This window comes from Anopheles moucheti, chromosome 3 (assembly GCF_943734755.1).
Source record: "Anopheles moucheti chromosome 3, idAnoMoucSN_F20_07, whole genome shotgun sequence".
Classification (NCBI taxonomy): Eukaryota; Metazoa; Arthropoda; class Insecta; order Diptera; family Culicidae; genus Anopheles; species Anopheles moucheti.
The window spans coordinates 5,590,908-5,611,062 of NC_069141.1; the positions used below are offsets into that span (position 1 = coordinate 5,590,908).

Consider the following 20,155-nt stretch of genomic DNA (forward strand, 5'->3'; position numbering starts at 1 on the left):
AGGTGACCATGACGGAATAGAACGGTGCGCGTACTTTGACTAAGCTTTTCGGCAATGTGTTATACGGTGAAGTCGTCAAACATACACCATCACCAATACCCAACCGCTCTGTAGTAGGAAGCTGATTCATGCTACCATGGTTTCTTTTTTGCTCACAAGCGCCTTCCTTATCGATGCATGCACCCATTGTAAACGTGTTCCATCGGACATAAACACATTCCGTAAAGGACAATTGGACGTGATTGGAATTTTCTCTCCCCCAAAAGTGCTAATGGAATGCAGTGTTTTACGGTCCAATTTGCACCAACATTAGGAAGGGAAACGTTAATGGGTGGTGCTTAGGGACACCGCTGAAAGGCTCTCAAGGTTCTTGCGCCGAAAGCAAAAAATAAAATAAAACGCCAACCACGCGCGGAAGATTTGATAAAGATGGCCATTCAAAAATCAATTTGCGTAAGATCAATGACCGCTGCGAGCTTTCGTTCGATTCTTGTTTCAAGGTGTGGTGCCTTTTGGGGTGTCAAGTAAGCCAGCTGTGTTTTCGAGGAGGAGTGTTCTCATGATATTTAGAATGATGTCCACCAAGCTTGACCCACTTGGGAGAGGCTCCGAAGCTGCTCCAATACCATCCGAATTTCTTGTTTCGCATCTGATTGGGTAATACATCCACACTTGTGAAAGCACTCAACAAGGGCATTAATAGAAAATACCTAAAACCTTCGCCACAAAAGCGATACATAATCTTCCTAATTATTATTGACGCCACACACCATTGTGTCCCCTTTTGTGTCCACGTCGTGGGCACGTTTTCAATCAATGTTTGTGCTTGCGTTTTGTGTTGTGAAGAAGCACTGAAAAACGAGATCAACAACTTTCGCATGTCCATCACTATCATCCATCACCCGTGCTCCCATCTCCGATCCTCCGTCCCTCATCAGCAGTGAGCAAGCACAATGAGGAAAGGGTTTCGGGTGGTCAAACATCTTCCACTCTGTGGTTCCAAAACATTGGAAGTAAAAGTAAAACTGATTTTCCCATCCGCTTTTTTTTCTGAGAAAAGCAAACGATCGCTCAGTTTTTGAGCTGGTGCACGTGTCCAGCGTTACACCGATCGTGCCGTACGCTTGTTTGATAGATCTGGTCGACCATTCTAATAATCGTCACCACTAGCGCGCACCACCGCTTATGTAATCTCTTTCGCCTTACCGCCTGACGTGCGAGTACCAATTTCACATGGATATGCAGCGTAATTGAGATTAGTTTGCCACCCTCAACCCTCTTATGCTATTTATGTTTTCCTATCGTCTTCAAACACTGAAGGCTAAGTACAAGCGCTCGTGCCTCATGCAACAACACTTCAAACAGAGCCCTTAAGAGAATGGGCGATCGGTGATTGTGGCGTCCTTTTTTTTGCCATCATCAGTCGACAAAAACAATAAAGGATCACCGAGCGCAACCAAACCTTCCATCAAAACTCATCCGTCAAACAATCTGTCAAAACCCTGTCCCGGCCGCATGACAACCATGGAAAGTGAAAATTAACGACAATGGTACTGCTGGCTTTGTTATTAGCTGTCCCCCCCCAAGCTTCCAAACCGGACGCCTGCTGTTGTTGGGTTGCCTTTCTGATAATAACAAAAAGCGCGTACGCGTCCTGCAGAGATTGTGCGCTCATGTCCTCCCACGGCCATACATGATTCATTAGTTTTACTACCAACACTTAACCACCAGAGGGATGCATCATTCAGGACGCAGAAGGGAAGGAGGAAGAGTGGTTTGCACCTATCCGAACGGGATGCAACAGAAAACCGCAACACAAGGGTTATAAAGCGTCCGCAAAGGTTCACTGTTATGATGGTTTATGACAAAGTAAAGCTTCCCTCAATTTACTCTCGCGTGTAGTAAGCGAATAGATTGCGCAATGCCGTTTGAGACCTCAAAAACCTATAACCAGAATAGCTGGGCCGACCTTGGGCTCGGGTGCGCGATGCGATGGTGATGAAGATATAAAAAAAAAACACTGCACAATGTATTCTGAAATGGAAAGTGGCAAAGCTGCGGCAGCGTGGTTAAGTAAGAGATAAATGAAGTGTCAACAGCATTTGGTTTGGTCTTTGAACCGAACTGAATGGATCTGGGATGTATCACTGTATGGGATCAATTTGTAGCTTCTTGAGAGGTATAAGAGTGTCGTGTAATGTTTCCTTGAAGATTGAGGTTAAGACTCCAATATAATGTGCATGTATTTACATAACTATGATCAACAATGAAGTCTATCAATGAAGATTATCTATGATAATCTAAAATTAATAGTTTAAACCAATTACCCATGTTCCGACACAAATTCAATACATAAGGTGAGACCTGGACGGAATTGTACAACTAGAGCTACTCTTTGAATTGAGAGTCTACAGAGGTATCAAATTATGTCAGATATAAAACTTGAATTCTAAAGATGTCTACAAATATTTCCAAAGAAATTTTACATCTTGGAGCACTTTTCTTCGATAGGAACTCACTCCAATCAATTCAAAATAAGACCTACAGCCCACATGGCTTAAAATATGACCCAATTCTGCTCCCAATTACTGCCTGAGTACCGTTCCTATTGCACCAATTGCTGCATGTTATCTTCATTTATGCTATTCGCTCGACTTTTCTGTCTCTCAACGGTACTCGGTGGCCTTCCGCAGCTCTAGATCTTTAATGAGAGCTATTGAATTGTTTAAAACAAAATTATCGCCCACAGAAGGATAAGAAACAAAACATCAATACCGGTAAACACCTCAACTTCCCAAAATGAATACAGTTAAACTGCCTTGAAACAGCTGGCATTCATTAGGAATACGCTAATATATGATGTTTTAAACGTTGTTACGGTTCCAGCTGAAGGAATAGAGCGTTAATTGAATTGAATTAAGGTACGTTTCTATCTGGACGCTTCTTGAGCTGGAACCAAACATTCACTTCTACTCAAAGAAACAGTACTCTTGCGAAGTAAATCGATGATGTAGGATAGCTGACGTTTTTTTCCGTTAGAACATGATGACACATTAAAGTCTGCTCACTGGAATGGATAAAAGATAACATCTGCGAGAAGGGAACGTGCGCAATGGGCACCAGACTACCAACAGTACGCACCCATGCAGGTCAATCTGACTCATCGGTCCGTAAAGGTAATTTGATGATGAAAACCGAATTGCCACACCGTTTTGCAGCCGGACTCTTGGGGCACAGCTCAAAAGACGTTCGAACACCGATTTCTAGACCCCAAAATTTCTTCGCACACATATGGTGCACGTGTCCTGAGCGACACGAACTTTATGTTTGAGCTACGGCGAGGGCCACAGTTTCTCTCCACAGCTAACACACAAAGAGATCCATAACTCAATTACGGTAATGTGGTACAACGTTCGCTCGCGCACACCTTCCGCACATCAACCGTACGCGTACCAGCGACGTCCCAAAGTAATTTGAATGTAATTATTATTGATTATAATTATTACCCCCTCTGTCTATCCTTCTCACTCCATTCTCGGGTTGCTCTGTGTGTATGAGCTATTAGGCGCAAAATTCGCACCACCAATTATTAATCACGGCTCGCCCCGACTCGAAGTCAAGCTGGCGCCGCGTTTCAGAACGCACCATCTCACTCGCGGACGACCCTGACTACTGCTGTGTCCGGGGCAGTGTTGTGTGTGCACTTGCAGAAACGAACACACAAGCAGACGAAGCTGATCACCCTTGCTACTGGTACGTCACACGCGGGGTGATATTGGTATGCTACCGACAGGTTTATGATTTATTCTGTCTGCAACTTCAAGTCAAGATCACGTCCAGTCCATGAGTTTCACAAGAACCTGATCGCATAGGAGAATCTGGAGGGTGGTAATGTGGAAGGCAAAAAATCGTCGTTCTGAGTGGCAAAAACTATCACATCTATCTCCAATTAATACACACCATACGCATGGTCACTTAAGCAGCTAACATTATTTACCTTGCAACAATTATACGAGCAATTTCTGCTTCCTCGGTGCTTGCGGCTGTCCGAGTCCGCAAAACACATAACATCGCTTCAGTTTACAGACACACGCTTTGTACATTCCAAGCGGACCGTGGCTGCCGTGTTGCTGCCAAGAAGCCCAATCCTACTGCCCAGACACTGTTTCTGCGACGTGATCGCAAACCACACGTCGTCTGGTGCTATCTGTTGCACATATACGCACACACCCTGCTGCACTGCCCGCTGGAGGCGAGATAGGTGACATGGCCAGCAGTGCTCGTGACGCCACAGCTCCGTTAAGCCGGTACGCCCCAACGTGTCTAAAACGAGTTTCTTCGTCCCTGTTCGCTACCGGGGAAAAAAGGAGCAACGAGAATGGGAGCGCTTTCGTACAGTTTAGCTTCTAATCTAATTTATTACATTTCATTATTGGATTGTGGATGGGAACAGAAGGGACAGAATGGGCGAGAGACACCTTTGTGGCGGTGACCGGCACCTGGGACGACTGCTCGATATTAACGGTGTCCATACTCAGCACCTGCGCACGATCGATCCGGAACTCCCTCCGGAGTAATGCAAACCCAAAACGCGCAATCTCATTATCTTCCACACGTATCGGGATGATCTTCCCTGGCTACTAGATCTGATGTTACTCGAAAATGGAAAATCAACCCTCTCCGGTAATTTCTGTTGTGTTGTCGCCTAAACGATCCATGATAGCGTTTCGAAAAGAAAAGTGTTGCCATCGCTGCCGACTCTTTATCACTCTCGCTTCCAAACATGGAACTCCTACGATCGCTCCATTCCACGTCGATCCCTCTCAAGGGAATCCTAATGTCCCTAAGACGATTAGAGCACACAGTTTGGAGCGATCGTGCGATTAGAAATTTTACAAATGAATAAAAAAATACCAGACATCATTTTACCTTTGGGAGGTGAAGACAGCGATACAAAAAAAAAAGGCTAACAAACTGTCTCACCTTCCTTTTACAGCCACATCAGAGAGAAGACCACACAACGCCAGCTGCCCGTCCTGAAGGTCAAACGAAACGATGACAGCAAATAGTTCAGAAGTGGAGCAGGCCAGAAGTGAGTTTCCAATGGCTTTGCAAATTCCTTTCTACAGTGCATGTATGTGTGTGTTGGAGGGGGGTTGAAAGTGAAAAAAAAAATGCGACACAAAACCATACCGACACCGAATTGAAGAAAAATAAAATACAACGAACGATCAACCCATCATCAAGTTCGTCGTGTGGGGTGTACCTTACTTCAAATGCTACTAAAGTATCCAATTCCACGCTGGACAGCTGGATCGTGCATGCGAGAAGCACACTATCGACAGAACAATTTGATGGAGGAAGGAAGAGGTAAGGGGTAATCGGGAGAGAGGGGAAGGGTTAACAGTGGAAAGCAAAAACAATATTTTAGGGGTTGCGTACATTTAGCGCAAGGGAAAAACAAAAATTCCCACCAGGTACGACTTAATTTACCTCATGCGAACGTTCGTAAACAGCAAAATAAGGCGTCGTACCATTTGGAAAGACGATATCTTGCACGATGGTGGTAAAGGCGGAGAAAAAAGGCCCACAATGTCGTTTGTTGATAAAGAGAACATTTACTTTGGCAGAACACCGACTGTAATGCTCATATGTTTCATAAATAAATAAAAAAAAGGAAATCCAAACGAGGTTACGAATTCTTTAAAACCTGTTCCTACCTAATGCTGCTTCCGTGTGTCGTGCTCTTCGTTACTCGTGCAAGGCCTTTACAGAACCCTTAATTTTTGCAAAGTGAAGAAAAGTCAATGCACTCTCCCCGGTTTTAACAGGTTTTGCAATAACAAACAAATAAATTCTGCCGGCAAATGATGTAATTCACTGTCAAACTGGAGCAGCTTAAGAGCATTGTGTATAAAAGTGCACACTTTGCAGGACTCTGCGTGCAACCCGCCGCCGACTTCTCCACTTCTCTGCATTCGATGCGGCTCCCACTGTGTGGTGCCATTTCCATTTAGCAACCCATCTCCGTGTGTGCACGGTAGGTGTAGGAGTTTTAAGTAAGAATACCGATCTGAAATGGCGAACCGAGTTTCGCCAACCGTGCGCCGGCTGATGCTGGTTAACGGTGACAGTTTAACTGTTATTCTGGCCCCTTGCTCAGCAGGACACGGAAGGCAAATCCCCTACCAGCTGGGTGCCTGGATTCGGGACAAAAAACAATTCCGACATTCTCGGCCCCGTTTTTTTAAGCCGTACGGAACTCGCCGATAATCTAAACAAATTGCAACCTGTATCACGTAGCTACGGGAGCGCTAGCAGCAGCCGCCAGTAAGAAGTTAAGTCTCAGCACTCTGCAGCTCAATGGCAGATAAGTAAAACAAACAAAAACGGCAACAAATGTGCTGCTCGTAAAAGCCGCTTAAGGATTAAGTTAAGACAGCTCCTTTCAAACGAAATCGCATTCGTCTTCATTTTCCTCTTTGCGCTGTGTTGTGCTGGAAGAAGTAGTTGCTTCCCACGCAAGAATTTTAAAGCACTATTCTATTGTGCCTATAACCTATCGGAAAGTTTTTATGTACTTCTTCCTTATCGTGACGCGTTAGTTGTTCTAACCATTCCATCAACAACATCCATTCCACTTCACGCCACCATTTGCTAACGCCTTCTCGGGTGGTCTTCATGTCATCGAGCATACGTCAACCGAAACAATTGTACTCCACACACCGTTGAGATCCGGGACGGCATGGAACCAGTGAGCAAGCCTGCTGCAAAAACGTTCATTTATCTTTCGATATTGGACACTCCGCTTTGGGCTGTTAAATTCCTTTCCATACACGCACACGCGCAATCGGTACGCTGCAAGCAATCCGACCCAAACTGCCGCCCCCTTTCTTCCGGGGGTGGTGTTTGAGTTCCGTTGGAAAATATCTCACAGTCACAGCTAGCGGATTCGCGCACGCAACAGAAACACTTTATCATCTCGCATATTTTGAGCACACTTTGTAGTTTGTCCGTGGGCTTGGCGGCTGCTCCTCTGTCGGCGAATTCTTTCACCCAATGGAGCATCGTTTCAGTGCGTTTGATACTGACCCGTCAGTCGAACGGAATGATCGTTGGAAGGGGAGGAGCGAGAGAGAAACAAGTGCCACGTGTGTCACTGACCTGACCTCCAAGCTACACACCAACGTTCAGTGTCACAACTCTTGGCAATTTCATCACGAACATTGTCGTCTATTCTAGCCTGGAGCGCTCAACAAAACATCATCTTGCAGCATCATACAGTTCCCTCGGGTTCAACGCCAGCCGGATAACTGGACTTCAGCTAATGCCTCGGCGAAATCGTTTATCAATTCTCGATATTGTCAGGCATTGCGGAGCCCGCAGACGCTTTTTTATCTACGAGAATTGATAATTGTGATCGGCACTGGCCACAAGGCATAGAACTAACGTGATCATCCCCTGCTAGAACCTACTAATAGTGTCACCTTCGTCGAATGGTAGATCCCTTCAGCATAAACTAACTAGCCCGGACAGCTGTACAAGAACCGGCAGCTCGTCCAATGGTCAAGGTAGCAAGCGGACACCTCCAGCAGAGGCCAGCTTTGAAGGGCGATAGTCCGCTAACAAGCATCTCCTCAACGCGTACGACGATGAAGATGACGACGTTGGCATACGGACGGCCCTTCTTTGTTGCTGCGCTCCGATCGGACAACAAGAACGGCGTTGAGGACGACAACTAGCATCGTGTCCAACGTCACCGCAAACGTTTCCACAAGTTTGCCCCGAACGCACCAACACGGCTCACGTTTGTCGCGCTTGGACGGGACGCGCTGCGAATTATTGTTGCCATTATTGCTGTTCCTACATTCGCCGTGCATTCTTCTTTCGCCTTCTTATCGTCATTCTTCCCCAGACCTCTCTATTCCACCTCACCCCAAACACTAGCACTGACCCAAGGCATGTTGAGTTCTTCTTGCAAACTCTTAGACGCGGCGAGCAGCTAGTTGCTCGCTTGTGGTGGGCACAACATAAAATATTGATCTTTGATGTTGTAGCTATTCATCCGAACTAACGTTGCTAACGTACAACCGGCTGAGCTGTGCAACCACCACCTGGGTCCACTCGTTGCGCTGCTCTGCTTCTGCACCGCCCGCCCAGGTGACAGCAACCTTCAATCGCGGGGGTCCACTTTCAATCGCTCTCTCTCATCTATACACATATTTATGATAGCTTGTAGCCATGTTTGCAGAACTAGACAATGGCACACAGCGTCCGCAGCGAGGGAAGAACAAATCTGAGCCTATCCTTCTTCTTGCCGTCCCCATTCCCGGGTGACCTCTGCAATGGATGGCTTGATCTTCGGCTCGCGAAACCCCGGATGGTTGGGATTACCGTTCTCTCTGGTGGTTTCAGTCGTGACCCAAGTGTGTCTTATTCGTGAAACCTTGCGTTTGCTTGAGAAGAATCGTCATATTTCAAAAATCAGAAGCTCTTAATTATATCTACTATATTTACGCAAGAAAGCAATGCTTCTAGAACGTATTGGTACAATCATTTTGCCTTATTATACTGACGCCGTTGCTACGCTGTCCTACATTGAAATCTTGCATTAATCACCCAAATTACAACTTCACACAGCGAATCGAAATAATTCGATACAAATTGATTCGTATCTCACCTGGAAAACCCGCCGGAAAATCCCACCCTCCCGCTGATATTCGCTAGCGATTGGGAAATAAGTTTGAAGGAAATCAAACATTTCCTGCTAACCTATATTGCGTCCCACTTGCATCAGTAACTTCCGGCAGTAGAACCGCCGAGAAAACAAACGACCAATATAAGGCAACACAATAATTGGATTAAAACGTAATTCACTCTAGCATCCGGTGTCTATCTGGACGATGGATATGGCGCCTTGGCATGTTATTCGCCGTTTTTCTTTTCCATGTGGGATAGAAGTTATCGGAAGTGGCTAGTTTTGGTCAATCCGCACATGGAGAGGGAATTGGAAATAAACTTGTTTCTAGGATAAGTTTGATAGGCAGTCGATTGTAGGTAGATAAAGATAACCATGTTGAAGATAATGTTGATGGAAATAAATATAAGCTTAAAATGTCGTTGTACAACTTCTGCATGGAAGTGGAATCGAATGATCATTTAACGATTTATAGGGTTGATTATACCAACAGCTTAACTGCCGCAACTCTTTCTAGCAGTTACTCAATAGACTATCCAACCTCAAACCATTAAGCAAACGGAAGGAAGTTATGTTCGATGCAGGAACTCCACCCAGTAATTCTGCAACTAACCTAACCTCCGACTCACTCGGAGACTCTCCTATAAATCTCCATCTCAGTCTCAGTTGTCCAACAACGCAGTCGTCCCACAACACCAAAGTGGGACCCGAAACAATACCCACCCCTGAACCGACAATAAGTTCGATCTACAGTTAGACCTCGGTCTTGTGTTCTTTCGGACATAATGATAGGGCAGGAGTTCTCCAACGTTTCCACAATTGGGGAAAGGCATTACGGAGGTTACGAGAAAACCTAACAACTAAAGGAAAAAAAACAACAACATGCCTAAAATCCCGTCTCCGATCCGATCCGAACTTCCACCATATCTTCGACCAGCAGCTCGTCGCCTTCACCTCAGTCTTCAGGAGCGTTTCCTAAAATACCCCTCATAACGTGCCATTCGTAACGTACACAGATATAACACAAGAAACTCACAAGAAAAACCTGACCTGCCCTTCCGTTAGCCACGTCAATCTGGCATCAAAAGAGCGATGGAAAACACCATGTCCATGGTTCAAATCTGATAACAGAAGCAGAGCACATTTCGCAAGCGAGCATCCCGCTAGCTCCACAATACACAGCTCACCCAGTGGCCGAAGCACATACGGGCGTGTGATGAATCGATATACAAAGCGGAGTGGCATCTCGTGCTGCTAGACGAAAAATAGCTCATGACCACCAACTAGCGAGCGAGGAGCGTAAGAACCCCAAGTTCTTTCCAGTTCTTCATTAGTTTCTTCACCACGGCACGTCGGGACCCCATCCAGAATCGGAGTGCCTGTTTTATCGATACAACAACCCGAAACGAAATGGTTTTCTATTCTATCACCTGAGAAGATCAGCCGGGTCGTGGGGGATGGGGAATTAATGTCTTGGGCGGGTGAAGCGAAGCGATGTGTACAAGAATTGCCAAACCTTCCTTTGCGAAGTAATGCCGGCCAGGGAAAAGAGATGAAATCAAACCGATATGCAAATGAGATTAAGATAAAGGTCAACCCTTCACAGAAGGAAGCAAAAGGATCATGGCAGGTGGCAGTAAAACGGGCATTCGGCTTTCCTTGGCATCTCTCCTTTGGGGAAAGATGACGGAACAGACATGTGCCCTATCTCCGACTGCTTTTTGCCGTCGCAGTTTGGCGCTTTAGACTCACATAAAGCAACCTATCATGCTTTCACGAAGGTTTCAGATGGGAAGGGAATGCGAACTAGATCCCGTAACTTAAGCGATCGATAGGCGTAAAGGGCTAGAGTGAGAGCGAATAAAGATCGCAGCGAATAGAAAATCCAACGAAAGAACCTTCAGCATGTCTATGCCCCGTACGTTGCAGGTTTATGCGGGGCGAATCGTACAGGTGCGATTGTCTGTAACACTCCGTTGCACGTGCACATCCAGAATCTGATCCCAAAGCCTTGGCCACCTCTGGAAGGCAGTGCAGCGGACGTGGTCAGATAAGCTTGCGGTTGGCTGTTGTTAATCACTTCATTTACTATTGCTGCCACGGTAACCCTCCCGGGCGAGGTTTTAGATGCAGCAATCGGTGAAGCGTGATCGATCCATCCGTTCCTTTGGCTTCGAGAACTCTGGTAATGCGATGCAATAAACTTACAGCCAAGGTTCTTTGCACCGGCATCAACATCGCCACACAGTGGTCATCAACTGTGCGAACCGTGATGTTTGTGATCCTTCTCCATTCCGAAGTGATTCGCCTGAAAGATCACCAACAGCAGATAGTGTCACCGGAAGGAAGGTTTTGCGCGGCAGGTTTAATAGATTCATCCAGTTGTCCAAACCAATCGGATAAGGTTCACGTAGCGTTGAAATGGTTCATCGAGGAAACGAAAAACACACCAGACCCTTTCAGGAATCTTAATCAAAAAACTCTTCTTCAAACACGATCGTTTGAATTGATTCCATTCCAAAAAAAAACGTATTTTCTCCGACGTCATTATCACTTTAGTCGCGATCTACAATGATCCTTCAGGTTAATTTATCCGTATGCGTGTGAGTTTGTGCGCTGGTAGGCGCATCGAAAGGAACTTTTACGCAATCAAAAGGAACAGCTCATCAGGAACACTCCAACACACGGCAGGTTGTTAGAATTTTACCCCGAAGAAGAAGTGCGAGAAGCGTTGTGTTAATAAAAGCGCTATCACTGTATCCATCACATAGAACGAACTTTCGAAGAGGAACTAGGAATGAAGGTAAAATCAGCGCTTCTTGAGTGTTTCTGTAACATTCTCAGCCATGCGTCTAGCTTTCAAACATCCAGCTTCAAGCTTTCAAGGAACGAAGCGAAGCCGAGTTCTGCAAAGTCATTCCGAAAAAAAAGGTTTTCCGTAACCGTGTCTGCTGGAGGATGCAGTTCTAACAGTTCCATTAGAACCCACGGAACATACCATGAGGCAGCAGAATTACTGAATAAGGGACACAATCAAACACCACCCTCCCACACTCTCGTGCTCCGTTCGCACGCCACACGATCCGAGGGTTTCGTTGTCTTGTAATTTTGATAATAAAGTTTTTCTCATACATTTCCTTCACGGATGCCCGGATTACGATGGAAAGCCGTTGGAAATCGAAAGGATTGAGCCGTGAGAAACGATGCGCGCAGGAATTAAGTGTGCAATTACCGAAACCCTTCGGAGTTTGTTGTGTTTTGCCGTTGCCTCACAGAGCGAAAGGAGCACCGGGGGAAGGTTTTAATCAGGATTAAATTTCTGCCTAATGTCCTTAAGTGGAGTCGTCTATTTTATTATTTCATTAGCAGTGCCTTCTGTTCTTGGACAGCCCACGATAAAGACCTCCATTCGCTTACATGTTCGCAATCTTCGCAAACTTTCTGCTTCCTGTTTTCCAAATCTAGCCCCCAAACCGCTCAAATGCTTCATCAAACTAAAAAGACTTCAACCGGCGATCGGTGACGAACCCGGCAAACAGTGTGATGGGAGCGCAACGAAGGAAACCCAGCAGTAGGAAGGAGCAATGAGGTGCACGCGGTGCGGAAGGAGTTCATTGACTCCGTACCACACCATTCGCCATTCTCCGTTCTCTCTCTTTCTCTCTCTCTCGCAAAAAGCTGGACAACCCAGCATTTCGCTGCAGAGTTCTTCTGCTGCAGCGAATTATTATCCCCTTCGCTTTGCACCCGGGCGAGCGGGAAGATTCGAGTTTTTGCTTTCAAGTCCAAGGAAAACTCTGCTCCGGAAGGGGGGATGATTTCGTGCGGAAGGTCCGGTGTAGAACGGGGCCGAGGTTTGGTATGAAATTGCAAAAAGGAGAACGTTTAGCCGGGACCGGAGTTCATCTCCCGCAGTTTCGCGCCGCCCGGTCCACCGGCACCGATGCCTCCGACAACGGAACAAGAGCGCGCTCCGCAGATTGGCAGACGCAGAGTGAGTGAGTTTGTGTGTGAAGCTGTGAACTTGTTCTCGTTTGCTGATCACTTTCGTAAATTGGGGCTCTTGATGGGCGAATTAGGCACCATCCGCACTGGGGACTTAATAAATTTATGAACAAAACTACTATTTTTCACCCAAAGCGGTAGTTTGGAAAGTAGAAAAGTTATTCTGCTAAAACTTTACCCGAATAATGTGCTTCAATCATCCCAAATGAAGATCTCAACGGTGCACACAACAAAAAAAACGGCCCATCCAAAAGACGACTCCCTAACGCACTACATTGTTGCAAAATAATAAAAAAGCAACGATACACAGGTATGATTAAAGTCCAGCTCAGTGTGTAGTGGATGCGATCGCAATCATGATGACGATGCCGTTTCAACCTGCTTTATTATTCTTGTGCTGTTGTCTATTGTACTGCAGGCGGCGCTGTAAGAATACTCTTATTATGTAAAGCAAGAACTTTTTTTTATGCTCGATGTTGAAAATGTGAGGCGAGAAAAAAGGAGCATTACGTACGGTGGTCAAGCCGGAAAGTAGAAAAACAGCGACCTTGAAGCGGATGGTTTGTTTGCACAGGTGATGCAAAAGGTTTCGGTAGAGGAATGTATACACAGCGCCGAATGAGATCAGAATCAACAATAGAACGTGTGTAATTATTTGTATACAGCATCGACAATAAGAAAAAGCAAGCTTATAATAAAATAAATGATAGAATCATATTAAATCATTTTATTAAAAATAGAACTCTTGATATTCCCACATAAATTTACTAAATGATCCCAACCACCTAAATTCTCAAGCGTCTGATCAACGCGCGCAAAACACGATAAAATAGACAGCAAAACATGATGTCCCCACTGATCGGTAACGTTTTCGGGGGTTGAAGTGCTGATTTTTTATCGACTCATAACCATCATAAACTCTGCTACCCCTCGTTCTAAATGAGTTCCAGTGAAATATTCAAATTTTAAAACCAAAAACCCTTTATCTACCCACGACCATCGATCGTCTAGGTATGAGCGAATGAGCTAGAACTCGTTAGGATCAGCATGTTCGGTGGAAGGCTTTCGGAAGAAAACAAATTATTCGCAAACCCTAAAACTTGACCGATCGATCCACGAGTGCGGTTTCCCGCAAATTCTTGCCATCAACCCTCGGCGCGACACGGTACACTGAACCGGTTCCCGGACGGAGCCATTGAGGTGACGCCAAACTAACGGCGGGCAATCGAGACGAACGGGAAGAATGATTGTGAAGCAGATTTCATTCCAGTCTTTTTTTGTTCGGTGGGGTATTTATATTATCAAGCTCAAGCTGCTTACACCGTCGCCATCATTTTGTTTGCTATCCTTATTTTATTTTTTTTTGGCATCTTGGCTGTGAGCTAATTTATTCAACTAGATTCTTGCAGAGGAAAAAGCACATCAAAACCTCTATCTAATGCTAATTGATTGCTAGATTAAACGCAACGCTCACGATACGTGGAGGAACAGGCACGCTCATGTGCTCTGGCTGCCTTCCAGCCTTACTACTTTATCTTGATTCTGATACGGAGTTTTAGAGGAAACTCTATTCTTTTCGTTAAGTTGTCTTGCACGAATCAGGCACGAGACGGCACACGTATCGCTCCGTGACACTAATCTGCATACTGCACACGACGACGACGTCGTGGTTGTTTTCCCTCGCTTCAGGGAATGTTACTTGTTCGCAACCGAACAGTGGAAACAGGCTGAACCGTTCAATGATCTTCGTATCTGGTTTGCCTTCGAATTGATTTATCGATATCGGTTACGCGCGCGTCTGAATATCGAAACAAAACTTAAAAAAAAAAACAAACCCCCGCCGAATGCCTGTTGGTGCGTTTTGTTTTGTTTCGTCGTCTCCAGTATCTTGTCATCTTTCTCGTACGAAAAATAAATCAACAACACATCAATATCACCATCCTGCGGGGCGTGAGATCGTCGGTGTTGGATAAGATGGTGGAATATTTTATTACATATAGAACGTGTTCCAATCCCCGTCGCTGAAGGAAGTTGTTGGAGCGAAGAACCGAGAGGACCCGTTGCGAATTCGGTTTGGAAGGTGGAAAACATTAGATTTTCTAATCAACCATTCGCCCAACTGCCCACCAATCGTTTAGGCCGGTTGAGGCTTATTTAATGTACGGCTTACATGCTCAGCCACGCTGACGTCCGCTTAGATAGTAACTGTCCACTAATGGATCTCCTTTTCATCGCCTCCATAAATCACCATTTTCCCCCTTCGTGAACGCTCGGAAAACCAAATCCGTGCTCGGGTGCGCGAACCGAACAGTGTCCCCCAGGTGTGCACACACAACCATCAACACCTTTCTCGTGATTAGCAGTGTGCTTCTGTGTTCCGGCCGCTACCTTCTCGCGCTCGCATGTCTTGCCTGCACACGCTACACTGCACAAGTAGCTGCAAAACCGATTGTTTAAGTGCTTTCCGGAGATTACACGACAGGCCACGGAAAAAAGGTTCGACAAGGGGACATAAAAGACGAATCCCGTTATGACCCCCACTATATGGGACCCATTGCCACTGGGGTGCGGAACCGTTGTTATCGGTGATGGTTCTCGCCGTAAGCTCAAAAGCTCGTGCTGCGTTTCCATTAGGTCAAGCCGCTCAAAGCATCCTTTTTTATTTTTTTAGCGCACAGGTAACGATTTTTTTCCGCACTTTCAATAAAACGTGAACCATCGTAAACGCCTACGAAATCCTTCCGGGATTATCGAACCGGTTCCGGTATTGAATGGAAGGTCTCAACAGGAGACATCTCACCGGGATTGGTTGAACGTTTCACGCAACGCAGCTAAAAGTTCCCTCCATTTTTATCGCAGACATTAGCGAACACGTCAAAGATAGTGAAGGTACTTATCGTACACCGCTTACAATTTGCTACAAAATAGGTGTAAGTCTTCCCGCTAAAGGCATTCTGTCTAGATCCGAAAGCATCGCCGCTTCTAGATAACGCCAAGCCGCCACATACGACCCAACCGAGATCTTACACCCCGTGTGTCCGCGGCCTGAAGCCAGATCAGTTTTGCCCATTTTGCAAATGTTCTTTCAATGTACCATCGAGATGGCTATCTGCATCGTCCAGACACACTCCGCAAGCCATATTGCCGGGCGGTTCGAAAATAGCACGCGCAATCCTTCAACTGATCGAGCCAGCTCGATCGGGATAAGATTAGCCGAAGCTAAATTTACACCTTGCACGAGAAGCTAAAAGGTTCGCCGCTTGGTACAGTGTTGTTTTGCAGTGTATGATCACCTTTCTGGAGGTGGTTGGAAACAAGGGTTGCGAAGGTGAATGGTACGAACTGCAAACGAACGCGATGTGTATCGAAAAGCCCGTAGAATGTGTGGTGAGTATACTATACACGGTTCAAGGTTAATGGGAAAATGCAACAGAAACGAGATCGATAGAGCTAGATCGAGATCAATGTCAATACTTCCAACACACAGCAATGTGGGGTTTGAATCTTTTTTGAAACTTCTAAGCATAATTCGATTTTTTACTTCAATTGAATATCCTTCAGAATTTTCACCTACACAACCAAGAAAAACAACTTGTATTGACGTACCGGATACCTGATCGAGATATCGAGTGTTCAAAAATCGAGAAGGCAAATAGATGATGTGATGATAATATTGATTTGTTTAGCTGAATTCTACTGTAGTATTTGTTCCAGTTATTGTTTATTTTGTAACGATTTTTTTTAATTATCAATTTTAGGTTTTCTTTTCTAATTATTTTGTAATGTTCTCCAATGGACTGAATATTTAATAACTTCACGCGTACTTTTTTAAACGTAGCTCATTTAAATAAATTTTATATTGTCCTACTAATCCTTTCTTATTCGACACATAATTTACTTTGAAGATATTGATCTACCAACCTTGAGCCAGCCCTGGTCGGTGAATAGGATCTCAAGCCTCATTAAAATTAGTGCTAACCTTTATCGAATCTCTTAGCACTTCATCAATGTCCGACACATCCGGCGCGCGGTGTGCGCTATAACCTCCAAGCAAATTATTCATCGTGATGGGTGGCTTATTAACTTGGCAAATCACTCTCAACCGAATCGGATATGTTACATTTGTTGATGCAATAAATTGGACAAAACCTTCACGAAAGGGTGTGAGAAGGATATAGGCATCGGCAAACACACGGCCGGAAACGGAAGCAGTGAGACACACAGCGCTTCTTCACATGTGCTGCCTAACCCTTCGCGCTCCTAGCTGCGTACGCCGTGTAAATAGTGTTATCGGTTAAAAGCCTGCACATACCTGTAGCGCCGCATCCGGATACGGTCGTCGGTGATAGGACACGGTTGAGGCGACGGTGTCGATGACCGCGGTTGCCGTTGAAGACGTGGTTGATGCTGTTGCAGCCACCGTACCGACTGCAGGTGCCGCTGACGATGCACCCACCCCGGCGACGGCAGCGGCGGCGGCGGGCGTTGATGCGGACGGCGCGGCGGATGGCGCCCCATTCGCGATAAGCCGCATACTGCTTCGCTTCAGATTGTTCGCACTATTGTTACCGGCGGTGCCGTTATTGCTGGTGTTGCTGGTGTTCGGTGCTGTGATCGTGTTGCCTGTCGGAAGGCTCGAACTCTCACCGGACGACGGCCCACTACTACCCGTGGCCGAAGGTGGTACTGGGACGCCAACTCCACCCGCACCACCACCACCACCACCTCCGCTACCTCCATTGGCGTAACGTGCCGTCGTGGTCGTCGCCAATTCCATTGTGCTGTCGCCAATAGACATCGCCACAGCGCACTCACAACACTACACTCACTCACACAAACACACACACACACGCACCCTCCCCCAACACTCACTCACTCTCCAAGTACCAATGTACGAAACCACCGAATGCGTGTTTTCTTGTTGGCATCGGGCACAGACGAACGAAAAGAGAAAGAAAAAAAACATTCAAACTCTGGCACTACCATTCGGTGCCCACACGCCTACAACACACCGCGGGGATGCGTTTTCCGTTCGACACCATCCAGCCGGCACACCAACACACACATACGCACTCTTTCCGCGAGTGTTTTTTTTTATTTTCCTTTTAGCGATCGAGAAAGAAAAAGAGTGAGATATACATTTGTAACTTTTCCACCCAATTTTCCACCTTCGTTTTAATTCAACCCTTTCCACTCTACTCCTCCCCACTCCTTCCCCCCTGAAGACGCTCGCCGTGAAAATAAAAAACACACGCACACGATCGCACACTCGACCTCGGAAACGTTACACTGCTTCAAACACGGCGGGCGGCCTCTTTCTTATGCTTCCACATCAACATGATCATCATCTTCTTCACCTGCTCATCATCATCAGCATCATTCACTGTGTTTCACTTTTGACCTGCCAGCCCCCGCGCACTGTGTTGTTTTCACTGTGTTGCATTCGAAAAGGGTGGGGGTGGGGGGAGCGGGTTGCCTTATTTTCTCGCTTTTTGCTATGCAATTTTCCCCCAAAACAACAAACCGCGCATCGGATTATACGTCGCTTCACACACCAGCTTCCCCACACACCGCCACAAAGCATCCGCTCAAACCCGTGGCACTACTCGCACTGGGATTTTCGTGGTTGACTTTTTATCTATCTTTCTATGTTGTTTTTCTATCTCCCTCTCACACGGCGGGAAAAATTCAGTCGGGAAAATTTTGCAGCAGCATCACCCGTTTTTTCGAACCCGAAGCCGCGAGAAAAACAAATCACAAACCACACCAGGGGCGCTTACAAAACCATGCACTAACCAGTCACAATGGAAGCGTCATGTTTTCTACTGCTGCTGAAAAGCGGGAAAATAATGGAAGAAAAGAAAGAGATTAGAAAACGTCACAAAAAGGGTAGGAAAGGGGGATTTTGAGATAAGCGTGCTGCGCAGAGGACAATGCTCATCATCTCGCAATGTGAGCGCATGTTCTTGTTATGCTGCTGTGCAATGCCGCCTTGGGAGGAGAAACTCATTCACAACTATCAATGACCTTTCACACTTAGCTTCACATAAATTCACTATCAAAAAGCACGGTTTGTTTCGGGATAAAAAGACTCACTAGAGATCATTGTTTGTACACGTTGAAATACATAACACATACATAACTAATTCAAGCTAGCTCTCCAAAATATCTGTTAGTGATCACCCTTATGAAGACGTCCAAACTTTCATCTATCTTGGGTTAAAGGTTAGTATCGACTCTACTTAAAGCACCTATCGGGTTCGAATACATAGATACCTCCAAGTACACATCTGAGACACAAACTCTGTCAAAAGTAGTGAGGGGAAAACACCACTGGAGCTGGTGAATCAGAACGATTATGTAATATCTCCGGGACGACCATGCGTTTAAGGACTTCTAAGGTCATTCACATGGATTAAGGAGGCATCTTATTCTTCTTTACCGGCACAACAAACCTCAAGAGGTCTAAGCTTGCAAATTCTGGCATTCTTGACTTGATTTTTTACTTTAAACTTCTTAAATTAGTCATGTGTTACGCTGATGAAATAAATCCGTAAATCTTAAAAACCTTCTCAATCAATCAATTTAACTTTCAACGATCGATTACTCAGCCATTTAACCACAATAGGTTGATAGATGCCGATTATGTGTAATGTAAACTATTGAGAAAACAATTTGAATTGTTTTTTTTTTTTTTTCAAAAATCACTTTCAAGGAACTGTCAAATTTGAATTGTACAACACATTAGTAAACCTTCCCCCATTAATGCGATAAAGAAGAAAAAACCGCTCCACCGCTACTACCCGGAAACAATTCGTTCGACTCGGTGGCATCCACGTATCGATATCCGATATCGGGAGCACTTTCCAAATCAACCGCCCCATTTGCACCACCCCAGGGGCGAAGTGTTTCGGAAACTAGGCGCAAAAAAAAGGAAATTTCCACGCACCTTTTTTTGCGCGGCAAATGCAAACAACAAGCACACAACAACTTTTCGCTCGGTGGAAAATTAGTTCGGTAATCGGTGCTCGGTGCTGCACCGATATCCGGACTGACATCGCACTACACACAGTGTGAGCTGCCATATTTTTTCCACCTTTCCTGTCCGGCTGGCTACCGATTTCACAACCGTTGTGCGCGGCCTTTGACCGAACCGCGATCCGAATCGAATTTTGGACCCGCCAATGCTTTTAAGCCTGGGCTCCACACATTCGGGTGTGGATTCAATAATAATTGCGTACCGTGAGCCGTGAGTAATGAGGGAAAATCGTACCTCCACCAGGAGCATCTTCGCTCCAGCATTGAGTTCCGGCCGTCTCGGAGGGGTAAGCACAGCCACAAGCAGCCATTACCTTTCTGATGTCCATTAGACACCTGACCAAGAAAGCAAAATAGCTAAACAGAAAGGGAAAAACAATTGCGGCGATGGAGGATGGACCAATGAAACCATAT

General features: G+C 45.7%; 1 protein-coding gene across 1 annotated transcript in view; it reads right to left on the reverse strand.

Annotated features, from left to right (window-relative positions):
- The window catches only part of LOC128300306 (protein Shroom), a 169,083-nt gene extending 151,535 nt beyond the window's left edge, over positions 1 to 17,548 (reverse strand). The window contains exon 1 of the mRNA XM_053036323.1: positions 17,016 to 17,548. Within this exon, the coding sequence (XP_052892283.1) occupies positions 17,016 to 17,501 (486 nt within the window). The 5' untranslated portion in view covers positions 17,502 to 17,548. The remainder of the gene's footprint in view (positions 1 to 17,015) is intronic.
- Between the last annotated feature and the right edge of the window lie 2,607 nt (positions 17,549 to 20,155).